At 56.7% G+C, this 13,152-nt stretch overlaps 2 protein-coding genes and 1 long non-coding RNA gene across 12 annotated transcripts; 2 read left to right on the top strand and 1 right to left on the bottom strand.

The window, feature by feature from the left end:
* Window positions 1-275: 275 nt before the first annotated feature.
* LOC144280703 (uncharacterized) lies at window positions 276-3,259 on the bottom strand. The gene is made up of 2 exons (XR_013349101.1): window positions 1,079-3,259; window positions 276-399 (listed from the first exon to the last, which is right to left on the bottom strand). It is a non-coding gene; the product is annotated as an uncharacterized LOC144280703 (long non-coding RNA).
* On the top strand, window positions 1,276-10,592 carry PCGF1 (polycomb group ring finger 1). 9 transcript variants are annotated; one of them, XR_013349096.1, is made up of 12 exons: window positions 1,303-1,995; window positions 2,421-2,526; window positions 2,692-2,844; window positions 3,012-3,083; window positions 3,207-3,312; window positions 3,491-3,524; window positions 3,625-3,711; window positions 3,847-3,927; window positions 4,031-4,074; window positions 4,246-4,352; window positions 8,781-8,852; window positions 9,923-9,987. XR_013349096.1 is itself a non-coding variant. In XM_077843020.1 (11 exons), the coding sequence occupies exons 1-11, from the start codon at window positions 1,903-1,905 to the stop codon at window positions 9,790-9,792; spliced, it is 1,185 nt and encodes a 394-aa protein (XP_077699146.1). In that variant the 5' UTR covers window positions 1,276-1,902; the 3' UTR covers window positions 9,793-10,042. The 9 variants fall into 9 exon arrangements, 6 of the variants coding, with proteins under 6 accessions (XP_077699146.1, XP_077699147.1, XP_077699149.1 ...); XR_013349098.1 differs by lacking the exon at window positions 9,923-9,987 and adding an exon at window positions 9,519-9,562; XR_013349097.1 differs by lacking the exon at window positions 9,923-9,987 and adding an exon at window positions 9,342-9,406.
* LBX2 (ladybird homeobox 2) lies at window positions 10,211-11,950 on the top strand. 2 transcript variants are annotated; one of them, XM_077843036.1, is made up of 2 exons: window positions 10,211-10,425; window positions 11,409-11,950. In XM_077843036.1, exons 1-2 carry the CDS (start codon window positions 10,221-10,223, stop codon window positions 11,780-11,782), a joined length of 579 nt encoding a protein of 192 aa, XP_077699162.1. In that variant the 5' UTR covers window positions 10,211-10,220; the 3' UTR covers window positions 11,783-11,950. The 2 variants fall into 2 exon arrangements, 1 of the variants encoding a protein (XP_077699162.1); XR_013349099.1 differs by lacking the exon at window positions 10,211-10,425 and adding an exon at window positions 10,721-11,298 and having other exon boundaries at window positions 11,409-11,549.
* The last annotated feature ends 1,202 nt before the right edge of the window (window positions 11,951-13,152 follow it).

Genomic DNA, 13,152 nt, shown 5'->3' with positions numbered 1-13,152 from the left:
ACCGTAACCAATGGTATGGGGTCCAGCATGGCTGGAAAGACTAAGTGATTTGGAGAACCACACAAAACCTTGAAATATTGTAAGGATTTGGGCTTTTATTCTGAAAAGGGAAGCTACTGGAAGGTTAAGGAAAAGATGCCTGATCTTAAAATTTTATGCTTCTTAGGGTAAAACATACAATAAACTGTACGTAATTGGAGTATATAAAAGTGTATGTGTACACGCATGAAGCCATCACAATCAAGATAATAAACACATCCATCAACTCAAAAAACTTTCCTTATATCCTTTTTTTATTCATATGGAAACGTGGAAGCAAGGAAAGCAGACAAGAAGCCACTGCAATCAATCATCCAGAGGACAGATGATGGTATCTTGGACCAGGATGGTAAGCAGTGGCTGTAGTGAGAAGGGGTTGATTAAAAAAATCACTAACCTCATAACTTCTTGCTGCTGCTTATCCCCTCGACAACTCAAAGATAAATGAGCAAAAAATATTTCTTTCATAGGGTAACTTTCTCCCTTCAAAGAAGTCAGGTAGCTCCCGATTGCCCTCAGGCTAGAGTCCCAGCTCCATTAGGCCCTGCTTTTATCACTACTCTCAAATCCACACCTTGGCCCTTTTCCTGTTCCTCTGTCCGGTCATTCCCCTCCACTCCGCCTTTCTTTTTTCTTTAAGATTTTATTTATTTATTCATGATAGTCACACACACACACACACACACACACACACACACACACACAGAGGCAGAGACACAGGCAGAGGGAGAAGCAGGCTCCACGCAGGGACCCCGACGTGGGATTCGATCCCGGGTCTCCAGAATCGCGCCCGGGGCCAAAGGCAGGCGCCAAACCACTGCGCCACCCAGGGATCCCTGCCTTTCGTTTCTATGTCCACCACTCTTCTTATCCACCCATCCCACCTTCCATTCTCTAAATTGTGCCCACACAAAGTCCCACTTCGTCCAGAAAGCCTTTGGTGGTCTCCGTTGGGATCTGTCCTTCGAGTCTCCAACTGTACTTGATGTTAATACTTGACAGTAAATTTATCCTTGGTTTTTAATCGCACTGGAAGTACCTAGGGATAGCGGTGCACAAGGTCTAGAGCTCCTGAGACCTTCTCCCGTACGGGGAGGGCCTATGCTACTGCAGGCACTGGCTGCTTCGGCGTGGCTCTGTGCGGTAGTGTCTCAGTCCTCCTCCCCTCCTCCTTCGGCATCTGCTCTGCATTAGTCTGTCCCAGGCCTCCGCAGGCGCCGATGATTGAATCATCATCATTAACTAGGGTCTGCCCCCCCCCCCAAGCCCCGGCGGCAGGGGAGGATGGGAGGGGGGGCCGAATAAGATCACTACCAAGTCCCTGGGGGTCCCTCCCTCCCCGCCACCCTCTCCGAGACTCCGCAAAGCCCCGAGAAACTCCCGCCGCGGAGCCGGGAGGCGGCCTGCCATCTGGATGAAGCTCCGTATCGCGAACGCGTCAGCCGACGAGGGCGACATTGCGAGGAAAGGACCCGGGAGGGGCTTCTTCAGCGGGGTCGTGGTCACAGGAGATCGACGACCCAGAGTCGCAGCGGGCGGAGACCGCTGGGCCCTTCGGGGTAGAAGGGGGCCGTCTTTCGCAGGCGCCAAAAGTTAGTCCTGCGGTAGGATAGGGTCTATTGTGATGATTACTACTAGACGTCAAGGAGATAGGACACTCTCTCCGCAACCCCCCCTCCCTAATTACGGATTGAGGAGGGGGAGGGGCCAGTGGGACTCAGGTGAGCACACGGGGAGAAAGGGACGTGGGCGGGGCCTGACAAAGGGTCAGCGAATCCGAAAAGACCTAAGCCCTCGTTACTGGGCGACAAGTCCCGCCCCGCAGGCGGCACCGGAAGTGGCAGGCCGGGATCAGCCTTTAAGATGGCGTCTCCTCAGGGGGGCCAGATTGCGATCGCGATGAGGCTTCGGAACCAGCTCCAGTCAGTGTACAAGATGGACCCACTACGGAACGAGGTGCAGGGGCGGCAGGGTTACTGCTGTGGTCGGCTAGCGGTGCGAACTGGGGCCGGAGAGAGGACGGGCGGTGGCTGGCCCGCCGCCCAGTGCGCCTGCGCAGAGACAGGGTGCCCAGTGCGCCTGCGCGATTGCGGTCGGGTTGCCAAACTCCGAGCTAGGACGCTTGCGCATTGTGCCGCCCACGTCGTGTAGTCTCCCCTGGGAAAGGAAGGTCTGGGTAGTCCATGAGAAGGGAGCCCCAGCTGTGTGCGGAGCCCCCTGCTGGGCGGAGGGGAAGTTCCAGCTCCCGGGAGCAGATCCCCTGTGGATCGCGCTGGGTGCGAGGCTTGGCCGTGGGGTGTGATGAAAGGCATCTCCCCAGCTGGGAAGGCGTATGATTTGGGATTGGAGGGGGTAATCGGTGACGGAGAGTGGGTCCGCAGGAGGAGGTCCGAGTAAAGATCAAAGACCTGAATGAGCACATCGTCTGCTGCCTGTGCGCTGGCTACTTCGTGGATGCTACCACCATCACAGAGTGTCTTCATACTTGTGAGTGCCCTGGACCCTGGCTGGTTCTTCCAGGCCCTAGTCCTCACCAACCTGGTTGCCAGACTGTTGGCTGCCTGCTCCAACCATCCAGGCACCCCACTCAGCCCATGAACCTGATTCCCAGAGGGCCTGAGAGTCTGCTTTTTTTTTTTTTTTTCCCTGCAGTCTGCAAGAGTTGTATTGTGAAGTACCTCCAAACCAGTAAGTACTGCCCCATGTGCAACATCAAGATCCACGAGACACAGCCACTGCTCAACCTCAAACTAGACCGGGTCATGCAGGATATCGTGTACAAGCTAGTGCCTGGCTTACAAGACAGTGAGTGACCAACCCAACTCTGAGGGGCCTCTAGAGGACTGATGCTGGGTGGCAACCTGAGGTGACAAGGGCTTTGGTGGGAATCGCGTAGGTAAAGAGGTTGACAGTCACCAGGGCCAAGTATGAGGGAGGGCTAATACTTCATTTCCCACTCCGTTCCCTTCTAGGTGAAGAGAAACGGATTCGAGAATTCTACCAGTCCCGAGGCTTGGACCGGGTCACCCAACCCAGTGGGGAAGGTATGTCCCTTGGCAGCAGGAGGGTAAGGTAAAGCCCCTCGAGCATTCCTTTTGCCCACTTTTGCTCTCTGGGGAGAAAGGAATATGGGATCTGTGCCACTTTTCCTCACTACTCTTTCTTAGAGCCAGCCCTGAGCAACCTCGGCCTCCCTTTCAGCAGCTTCGACCACTCTAAAGCCCACTACTACCGCTATGATGAGCAGCTGAGCCTGTGCCTGGAGCGGCTGAGGTAAGAGGCAGGTCATGAGCTGTCTGAAGTGACAGTGTCAGTGACTCAGAGCCAGGGTGGGGCTTGGTGAGAGAGTGAGCAGTGAGGGAGCATCTGTTCCCTTGAAGAGAGTATACCTTAGCTCTGGGTGGGGGATGGGAGAAGATCAGACTCGCTAACCTATGTCTGTTTCCCCCAGTTCTGGCAAAGACAAGAATAAAAGCATCCTGCAGGTGAGAGGAGCTGAGGGGAGGGCCTCTCTAAGGAGACTCACCTCCCTGTGGCCCTTCCATCACACACCCTTGTCCACTTCCCTTCCCTCCCTGTCCCCAGAACAAATACGTCCGATGTTCTGTTAGAGCCGAAGTTCGTCATCTCCGGAGGGTCCTATGTCACCGCTTAATGCTAAATCCCCAGCATGTGAGTATTCCCACGGGAGGTTTTTGGGGGACCAGGGGGGCTCAAAGGGAGGGACAGAGTTTGTAGCAGATCAAGGTAGCTCTTGACCCGCATGAAAGAGGAGTTCCTAAAGCCGTGCCTTCATCTCCCTCCTAGGTACAGCTCCTTTTTGACAATGAAGTTCTCCCAGATCACATGACCATGAAGCAGATATGGCTCTCCCGCTGGTTCGGCAAGGTAAGCCAGGGCCACGGTGGTCCCCAGGGCAGTGATGGGCTGAGGGGGCACCTGAGGTAAGAACACTTCCACTGACTGCTTCTTCTGCTTGTTCTCTCCTTAGCCATCCCCTTTGCTTTTACAATACAGTGTGAAAGAGAAGAGGAGGTAGGGGCCAAGCCCCCACCACATCCCTGTCCCCTTCCCTCCCCAGATATTTATGTGAAATTAACTGCGGCTTTATTTTTTGAAATAAAAACTCTAAAAAAGCATCTGTTTTCTTCCTGCCTGCCTGCCTTCCACATACTCATGCTTTGTTCTGTGTTCTGCTTCCCTCAGAAATCCTCTGAGTTTCATCATGAAGGAGGGCCTCTCTATGTCCGTGGTCCCTCAGTGAATTGCCAAAGGAGAGGGGTAGAGGACCCTACACATGTAAAACTCAGAAGGTGAGCTAAGTGGAACCAGGTTACCCATACCAACTCTTTTTTTTTTTTTTTTTTTTTGGTGAAGGGAAGGCTTTTTGCAGGGGAGCTCTCACTGTACTTGAGTGTTGTAGCATAGGACTACAGGCTTGAGTGGAGGTGTCCTAATTTAGGAGTGGTGAGGGTAGGCCTAGGGTTGGATAGTGGCCACTGCGGGACTGAAGGAAAGTGATATTTTAAAGAAAAATTCAAAGAATTGCACTATGGGAGGAATCTAAAACACAAAAACAATTGAGGGGTGGGACACAGGGAGCACAAGGGTGTTGAGTTGGAGACACTGGATTCAGTAGGCTTTCAGGTCCCTGGAAAAGGTGAAGCCAGGGTGAGAAGAGGGAACTAGTGTCCAGGAGAGTAAAAGTAGCTTCAAGTAGCAAGAGGGAAGCAGCAGGACTGTTAATTCCCTTGATTATTAATTCAGCAAACATTCCGTGTCTGTAGGAGCCCAGCCATGAGCCTTGGGCTCTGGAAATAAACTCGCCAGTCTCCCTATTGTATGGCTTCTCAGTAGGATAGTCAGAAGCTTGCCCAACTGGGACAGTGACAGATGGAGGAGGAAGCAGGGAGTTCCTGAAGGAAATTAAGGGGCTGTGGCTGAATCTGGGACAAGAGGGATGGAGAAGGCAGCATAAATGTTGCCAAAATTCAAGTTTGTGATTGATTTATTTACATAAGATCTATTTTATTCACGAGAGAGAGACACAGAGAGAGAGAGAGGCAGAGACAGAGGCAGAGGGAGAAGCAGGCTCCATGCAGGCAGCCCGACGTGGGACTCGATCCCGCGACTCCAGGATCACGCCCTGGGCCAAAGGCAGACATTCAACTGCTGAGCCACCCAGGCGTCCCTACTAGAACTCAGGTTTAAAGCCTACGTCTTATACTATAAGTCTGACTCCATGAATTCCAAGGGGTCATTGTGCCTGGTGAGGGCTGAAAGCATGGAGCTTCCAGGGATAGAGATGTGATGGCAGAAGACCTAGGGGAGGAGGACTGTGAAGATGGTGTGAGCTGCCTAAGAGAGCCTGAGACGGGGCCAGGGGTGTGTGTGGGGGGGGGGGGGGTGGTTTGAGGGGCCTGATCATGGTAACCAGTGTGCCCTGGACCTGGCCTTCCTTCCACACAGATGAAGCTTGGAGACAATGAGAAAAGCACAATGTGGGGAGACTGCAGAGAGCAGGGAGCAACCCTCAGGTGTGATGGACAGGCAGTGAGGACCAGGGTGGGGACACTACAGAACAGTCAGCCTGGCCGAATCCAGGATTCCCAGTGTCCCATGTGTGGGCCTCAGAATGAAGTGGGCCTCTCCCCCACCCCGTATTCGGCTGTTCTCTCAAGGCCCAAGTGTCATTTCCTCCAGGAAACCCTCTCTCCAGGAAGCCAGAACCCAAGCTTTTCCCACCTCTTTGTGCCTGCCTCTACACCAGTATATATCTTGATGTTTGGGATTAACTTTATCTATCTTAGGGCTACCCCCCCGCCCCCCACCCCATCTCTTCTGGGACTCCACCACCCACTCAGGCTTGCCATGTGAGGCTGTTCTGAAGGGGTTAGTGCCTGAAAGGGCATTTTTAAGGAATGATGTGTGGGCTGAGGGGGAAGGAGAGTAGAAATGCTCCTGAGGGCCTTTAGGGTCCCCAAGGAGCTGCAGGAGTTAGGGAGTAGTCTGATTGCGGCTTGGGAGCAGCTTGGCATCAAGAGGGCCAAGTCAGAAGATAAGGCTGACCTGGGGACCAGGCCTCAGGATGAGGCTTTTAACGGTGCATGGCTTGAGGCCAAGGACCAGCAGAAGGTGCTCAGGCTTGGATCTGGGGTGTAGCGGTGGCCTCCCTTCACTCCCAGCTCAGCAGAATCTTTTTTTTGTCTGTCAGCAGTGGGGGCAGAGGCAGCTATGGTGCGTCTCCATCTCTGTTTCCTGAGGTGGCTGATGCAAGCCAGCTGCGCTGAGCTGAGCGCTGCTCTTCCTCTGTTTATGGGTTCATTGCCACTCTGCCTGGCCTGCACTGCACCGACCCTGTCCCCCACCGTCACTCAGGTTACGATCTGCTATCTGCACCACGGGGGAGAATCAAGCCCAGGGTTCTCTTTGAGCTGTGTGACTCAGAATGCGCAGGTCGCAGGTCGCATTCAAAGAGGCAGCCATGGGGCAGTCCCAGGGTGCAGCTGGGCTGGCCTTCCCCGGGGTGCCCTGGGGCGCCCTTGACTTCACAGCACTTCCGGGTAGAGGCATCAGTCCTCACCCACTGGGTGAGGCCCTTGCCCCTGCTGTCCTTTCTCATCTAGCCCTTTTCCGCACTCCACCCTCACCTGGGGGGAGGTAGCACTGATAAGATTTGCACTCGCCTTTGGCACAGGGGAGACCAGTTTCTCTCAGCCTTGCCAGTCTCTGCCAACGTCGGGGGTGGGCAAAAGGAAGGAAAAGGGACTTCACTGGCAGTGGGGCAGTAGTGGGTCTTGGTGTGTGTGTGTGTGTGTGTGTGTTTGTGACAAGGATGGGGGTCTGAGTATCCTGCTGCTCCCCCAGCATGGCACACACACAACTGCAGCAGGCGCACAGAGTTCTTTGTTGAGCCGGCAGGGGCTCACAGGGCGGCCCTAGAAGAAAGGAAACTAAAATGTTAAGTGTCTGAGTCGGTTCACTCCACAACAAAGTTTTATGAAAGAGAAAACAACCTCAGAAGTGGCCGAGACGGGCGGCCGCCCCGCCCCGCACCCTGCTGCCTGGAGTTTCCTCCCTAACTCCACTCCCCTCCCCCTGGCTAACGGACCTCCCTGATGGTGGGGAGGGCTGGCTGAGCACCTCTCTGTGACTCTCCACCTGAGGGGGTTCTTTGGAGGATCCCCGGTTGCCCCTCCACACTCACAGAATTCAAAGGAATGCACAGGGAGGGAAACTCGAAACTAAAGGTGGTTTATTGAGCATATCTCCATGCCAGCAGTCTGGTGGGCCTGGGTCAAGGAACCCACCAGATGGAAAGCTGAGGCAGTCAAGGTGGTGGAAAAGTGCGGTATCAGGGAATGACAGAGAAGGTGGGGGCCACAAGAAAGGGGAAATCTGAAAGGGTGAGGAGCAGAAGTGTGAGAAGGCATCCTTAAATTGGAATGGAGGCGGCTTCCTGGGGGAGTGAAAGTTGGAATGTGGGGAGCTCCACAACAGGGAGGAGCAGAAGACCCTGGATGTCTGAAAGGATTGTGAGGGGAATCGAGGAGGTGGGAGATGAGGATGGGTTGCTGGAGAATGCTGAGAGAGAAAAACGCTCACCCGCGGGGAGGGGGTGGAGAGGTGAGTATCTAGGAATCACTCTGTGATTCTCACTCACTCTGTATCTAGGAATCACTCTGTGAAATGCCCAGGACAAGAAGGGTTGGACCCTGGGGTGGGAGGTATGGGTGGGAGAGCCTACAAGGCAGCTGAGCACTGCAAACCACTCCCTCACCCCCGCCGCCCCCCCAAGCCCAGATCCCAGATTTCATCTCTTAATCTCCCTCATTAATCATTCACCTTCCTCCTACCCCCATCGGTGGATCTGGTTTCTTCCCAGCTCAGGTTCCAGAGACTTTGCTGGGAGAAGTCCCCTCCTGTGGCCCCACCATTGTCTGGACACGTCCCTGGCTCCCTGGCCACTGGGCTGATCTTAGTGGGCTCTGCTGTGGCCTCCTCCCTTTACTAGTCTCTCCTTCCCTTTTGTCCCCCAAATGGGGGTCACCCAACCCTTTTGTCCAACCCCATTACCTGAGCCTGGTTACTGGGGGGAGAAGATAGGCGGGAGAGCGAGAAGGGCAGGAAGGCAAAGACCCCTCAGGAGAGAGGGCGCTCCCCACAAACACACTAGGAATCGAAAGCAGAGGAAGAGATGACCTAAAAGCTATTTAGAAGATGCATGAGTGAAGGTCGCCTGAGTAAAGGTCTGAGGTGTCTGACAAGCCTGGGACCTGAGTTCCGCAGTTCCTGCAGCCTTCTGGGACCCTCTTTAAATGGAGATTAAGTGAAATCACCAGGATGGTTCAGAGGACTGAGGCCTCCAGCAGAGAGGATCACTCTTGGCCCCCCTCCACCTCCCGCCATTAATAACCAATTTACAAGATCCTGAGGCAGCTCAGCTTTCTGCTGTGGTGTGGCTCTGCTCTCTGCCCCAGCGGTGGCCTACTGGGCTAGAGTGTGCTGTTCAGGCTGCCAGGAGGGTACTCTGCGAGTGTCTGGGTGTGTCAGGGGGAGGGTAGAGGGCTGACCAACAAGGAGTCCTTGTGTTTCTTCATCTTTGTTTGGTGGGCCAGGCCAGTGCTCAGGCCACATGAGGTTCCCTCACCCTCACTATCAAAGTGCCTTCTTCTCCTTGTTAAGGAGTCTTTGGCCCCGGTGCCTTCCGTCTCCCGGACTCTAGGGTGCCTCTATTGCAGGCTCCACTTGCCCCAGAGAACAGGCACAGAGGCTCACTACATGAATGGTGGGAGGTGCAGAGATCTACCGAGGTGAGTGACATAACACAGTCTAGGAGGGATGGCTTCTTGGCACTATTGGAAAAAAAAAAAAATAGAAGAATCCTGTGGAGGTGAGTTCCTTAGGAATGGTGAGCTCAAGAGTGGTGGGACTTCACTGCCTCGAGGCTGTGAATCCCCTAGCTATTGGGGTGTTTGTGTGAACAGAACTCTTGCCTTGTTGGGCCTCCACTGATGAAGCAGCACTCCCAGAGCTGCCTTCTTCCTACAAAGTAGTGTTGCAGGGTGCTCACCCAGGTGTGAGCACTCAGGACTAGAGTAGGTGTAGAAGAAAAGCGAAAGGACACAGATAAAATAGGAATGAATATCCCAGACCCTACAGTTTGTCGCTGAGTTGGCAGGGGTTTCTGTCTCATGATCTGCCTGGGTCCACGAAGTCTGCGCTTCAAGTCACTTTTCTCTGGGGAGGACCAGTGGCCCTTCCCCTTGCTGCTCCTACATGGTGGTTTCTGGGCTTCTCAGGCTGGAGAACCCTTATTTGAACGACAGGAGCTTAACAAGGAGGCAAAGATGGACTGTGACTGTGGAGGCCGGTCTTCCCTGGCAAAGACGCAGCCCAGGCAGGAGCGCTAATTTGCTGTGTCCTCTCTCCTGAGGTCCAGGTGTCCTCCGTTTCTTCATGTGTTTTGACTTTCTCAGGGCCTCTGAGCCTTGTGGACCTGTCTGGGTCCAGAGAGCAGGAGGAGTCCACTCACCTGCCTTTGCTTCCACATCGCAACCTCATTACCCCGGGGTTGCAGACGCTCTGCCAGGCCAGGTCCTTCCAAGTCTCGAGTTCCCCCAGCCCCCTCGCGCCGCACTAATAACTTCCAGCCGCCGGGACCTCTTTAAGAGCGTTCCGCAGGGGTGGGGGGGGACGCGGGGGCTAGGTCGGGAGACTGAGGTCCTTCCTAGGAGGGATCGGAGATCCTAGAACAGTCAGCTCCGATTCTCCCTCCTTGGGATTTTGCAAATCCCCATCCGCTGGGGCCAGGGGAAGCAATTTTATTGCCGGCTAGTTATGAGCCAGAGCAGCGGCTTGACGGGGAGTCGGTGGCACACAGAACCTCGGGGGCCGTCCAGGAAGAGTCCAGCCAGGATGTGCACCGGAGCAGGTCGGCAGCCCGCTACAGCAGGTTGTTTCGGGACTCTCCGAGCCTCCCCACCCTGCCCTGACATCTCCCGGCCCCACCGGCCCCGAGCTGGGGGTTGGGGGCTCAGGAGGAGGGGCACCCGGGGCTCGGGCCCAGCGCGGGGGGCGGGTCCGAGGCGGGGGGCCCAGATCGGGAGCCGCGCGCCGGGGCCCAGGCAGCTGCGGAGCCGAGCGCAGCCGGCGGCGGGACCGCCACAGCCCGTCCGGCCATGAGCTCGGGACCCGAGCCCCGGCCACCCCGGACACTCTTCAGCATCGCAGACATCCTGGGCCCGCGCATGGTCGCCCGAGGGCCTTCTGCGTCTCAGCTTCCAGAGTCGAAGCCTGGTCCCCCGTCGCCTCTGTGTGCGCTGGAGGAGCTGACTAGTAAAGCGTTCCGCGGACTGGACGGGCACGCACCGGAGTCCTCTGAAGGTAGAGCGCCGGCAGGGGCGCGCACTTTGACGTGGCCTTCTCCCCATCTCTCTCCTCCAGGTCCCGGTCTCGAACCTTCGTTCACCCCGGCTGCCACCCTAATCTGCCCCCTGCCCTCGACCACGTGCTGGGACTTGCGTCTCCCGCTCCTCCCCTCCCCTCCATTAGTTCCCAGGTTCGCGGCCGCTCCTGGAGGCCGCCAGCGCCGAGGGGCAGGGCCGGTCTGTCGAAAGCTGAGGGCCCCGGGCGTCCGTTCGCTGTAGGCGGGGCAATCACGGCCGAGGGAGACCTGTGAGAAGGGGACAAAAGGCCTGAGCCGGAGGCTGTAAACGAGTGAGCGGTGCAGAAAGGTCTGGGAGGCGAGGCCCGGGCCTCTCCGCGGGACCTCGCGCCGCTCCACGCCGCTCTCTTCTGGAGAGGGCACAGGGGCACAAGGTCCCTGGGCGGCAAGGGTCGGGGGACTTCAGGCTTCGCCCCTCCTTACCCTTTGATCCCCTATACCTCATTGGGGCTCGAGGAGGAGGTGCCGGGTCATTAAAGAAGTGTAAACCGAGAGTGCCCATCACGACCCATGAGTCTTGAGAACGGTGTGGTCCGGGTCCTATTACACGCATCATGCCCCTCTTTTGACCACGGTCGGGCCCGCCTAGGGTGCCGGCCCCAGCCTACAGGCCCGCTTCGCTGGGGCTCCGGAAGGCCTCAAAGGCCCCGCGCCAGATGGCCTGACCCTGCGCCAGCTCTTCTCCGGCCTGTCTCGCTCTGCTCCCATTCCCCGGCCCCCGCAGGATGCCCTCAAGCCTGCTGCCTTCCATACCCAAGTGGCCCGTTCCACTTCATGTCCCCCGCTCCCACCTCCGCCTGAACCCCGGTTGGGTAAGGGACCAGGGCTCTGGGTCGTGTCCACCTTCTCCCCCGGCCCGGGCTCGAGCACCCCCCTCGGTTGTCCTCCCGGCCGAAGCCTGACTCCCGCCCTATCCCCGCAGGCCGCTCCGCCCCGGGTGCGCTGGGCCCTGGCCGGGCCGGCCGCAGACGACGAAAGTCACGCACGGCGTTCACGGCGCAGCAGGTGCTGGAGCTGGAGCGACGCTTCCTCTTCCAGAAGTACCTGGCGCCTTCCGAGCGCGACGGGCTGGCGGCGAGGCTCGGTTTGGCCAACGCACAGGTTGTCACGTGGTTCCAGAACCGGCGCGCCAAGCTCAAGCGCGACGTGGAGGAGATGCGCGCAGACGTGGCCTCGCTGAGCGCGCTGTCCCCCGACGTCCAGGGCCGCCTCGCGCTGCCCCGGGGCGCCCCAGCCCCCGGCCGGCCGGACTCCGGGCCCCACCTGGCAGAAGAGGAGATTGAGGCGGACGCCTGAAGGCAGAGCCGCCGCCGGCCGCGGACGCTGGGGCCCCGCCTCCTCACCTCCCGCCCCGCGCCCTGTCCGGGTTCCGGGTGGAGGGAGGGTTGGAGCGTCCGGCCTCCTCTGGCTCACAGTCCAGACGCTCACTTTAACCAATTGTTGAGAATAAAATTGAGACTCAGTCGTCTGAGGCCTCAATCCCCGGTGCCCGGCGCCCGCAGCAGGAAGAGCAAAATCTGCTGAACATCTTGCAGATTCCGCGTTTGGCCGAGCGCTTTAACGCAAGGTCTCCTTTAACCCGCATAGCAACTCTATAAGGTAGGTGATGTGATTAAGCCCATTTCACAAAGGAAGAACCACTAGGTAGGGATTTGGATCTACGCCAGCCTTCAAAGCCGGTGCTTGTCGGCCTGGACAGTGCTCTGCAAACTTTGAGCTGAGGAGTAAGAGATGGGACTCTACTAGCTGTGGGTGATCCACCCCTACTCACTGCTGTAGGCGGCAGGACTCCACCAGGCCTTTGATCCCCCCTCACCTTGGGGACCTGGCTCCTAACCGCTCGGTAGCCCCAGAGTGACAATGATGTGCCTAATTCTACCCTTTCCCCACCCTTCCCGCCCTGATGAGGTTGCTTGTTAGTGAGGTCTCTACCCTCCTCCTGCCTCCTCTGAAAGAACCCTATACTGAGACACAGGCTGAGTGAAACCGGCAGGGAGAAAGGGCACAACCCTACTTCCAGGACCTCTGCCCTGCACTTGGGCAGGAAATGTCCCCACCAGGATGGTGGCCCTGACAGGATGGGGAGGCCCAGCCCAGCCAGCTGAGGTGAAGCTTAGTGCAGCAGAGGCAGTTTTGTAGTGGCATGGGGCCTGCCACCACTGGTGGACATTTCCGAGATTAATTTATTCCACAGGTAATTATTTACCGTTTGGCAGTCTGGTGGGGAGGGAAGAGGCCTACCACTGTGCAGGGCCATCCCTGCTGATCTTCAGAAGACCATGCTTAGGCTCTTTCCTGATTCCTCCCTCTCCGTGTCCGTCCTTCCTTGCTCCCTCAGACCTTTCCATGCTTCTGCCCAGATGCCACAATCTCATTCTCAAGAATGCTCTGAGAGTAGCACTTCCAGGATTCAAAGGGAGTCAGCTAGGGCCTCAGTTCCAGGTGGAGGTCCTAGGAGAGGATTTTTCAGGGAGAGTAAACAAGGCTGGAAGGCAGAAGGGAACCTGGCAGTTAGTAGCTACCACTTATTGAGCACAATTCAAGTGTTTTGCATGGATTAACCTTCACAGTTATCCCAGGAGATCATGAGGCTTTCTAAGTGTAAAGAGACTGAATCAGAAACTCAAGAAGACTTGGTCATGTCGTGAAGCTTGTAAATGGTGGGG

The sequence above is a fragment of the Canis aureus genome, chromosome 12 (assembly GCF_053574225.1).
Source record: "Canis aureus isolate CA01 chromosome 12, VMU_Caureus_v.1.0, whole genome shotgun sequence".
Lineage (NCBI taxonomy): Eukaryota > Metazoa > Chordata > Mammalia > Carnivora > Canidae > Canis > Canis aureus.
The sequence above is the reverse complement of the archived record's forward strand: the minus strand, read 5'-3'. Positions and strand labels throughout refer to the sequence as shown.

Excerpts from the sequence above, each read along its gene's own strand:
- PCGF1 (XM_077843020.1), top strand. The coding sequence starts at position 1,903 with ATGGCGTCTCCTCAGGGGGGCCAGATTGCGATCGCGATGAGGCTTCGG. Across the intron at positions 2,527-2,691 it reads CACAGAGTGTCTTCATACTT|TCTGCAAGAGTTGTATTGTG; the intron begins GTGAGTGCCCTG and ends TTTTCCCTGCAG. Across the intron at positions 3,712-3,846 it reads TAATGCTAAATCCCCAGCAT|GTACAGCTCCTTTTTGACAA; the intron begins GTGAGTATTCCC and ends TCTCCCTCCTAG.
- LBX2 (XM_077843036.1), top strand. The coding sequence starts at position 10,221 with ATGAGCTCGGGACCCGAGCCCCGGCCACCCCGGACACTCTTCAGCATC. Across the intron at positions 10,426-11,408 it reads CGCACCGGAGTCCTCTGAAG|GCCGCTCCGCCCCGGGTGCG; the intron begins GTAGAGCGCCGG and ends CTATCCCCGCAG.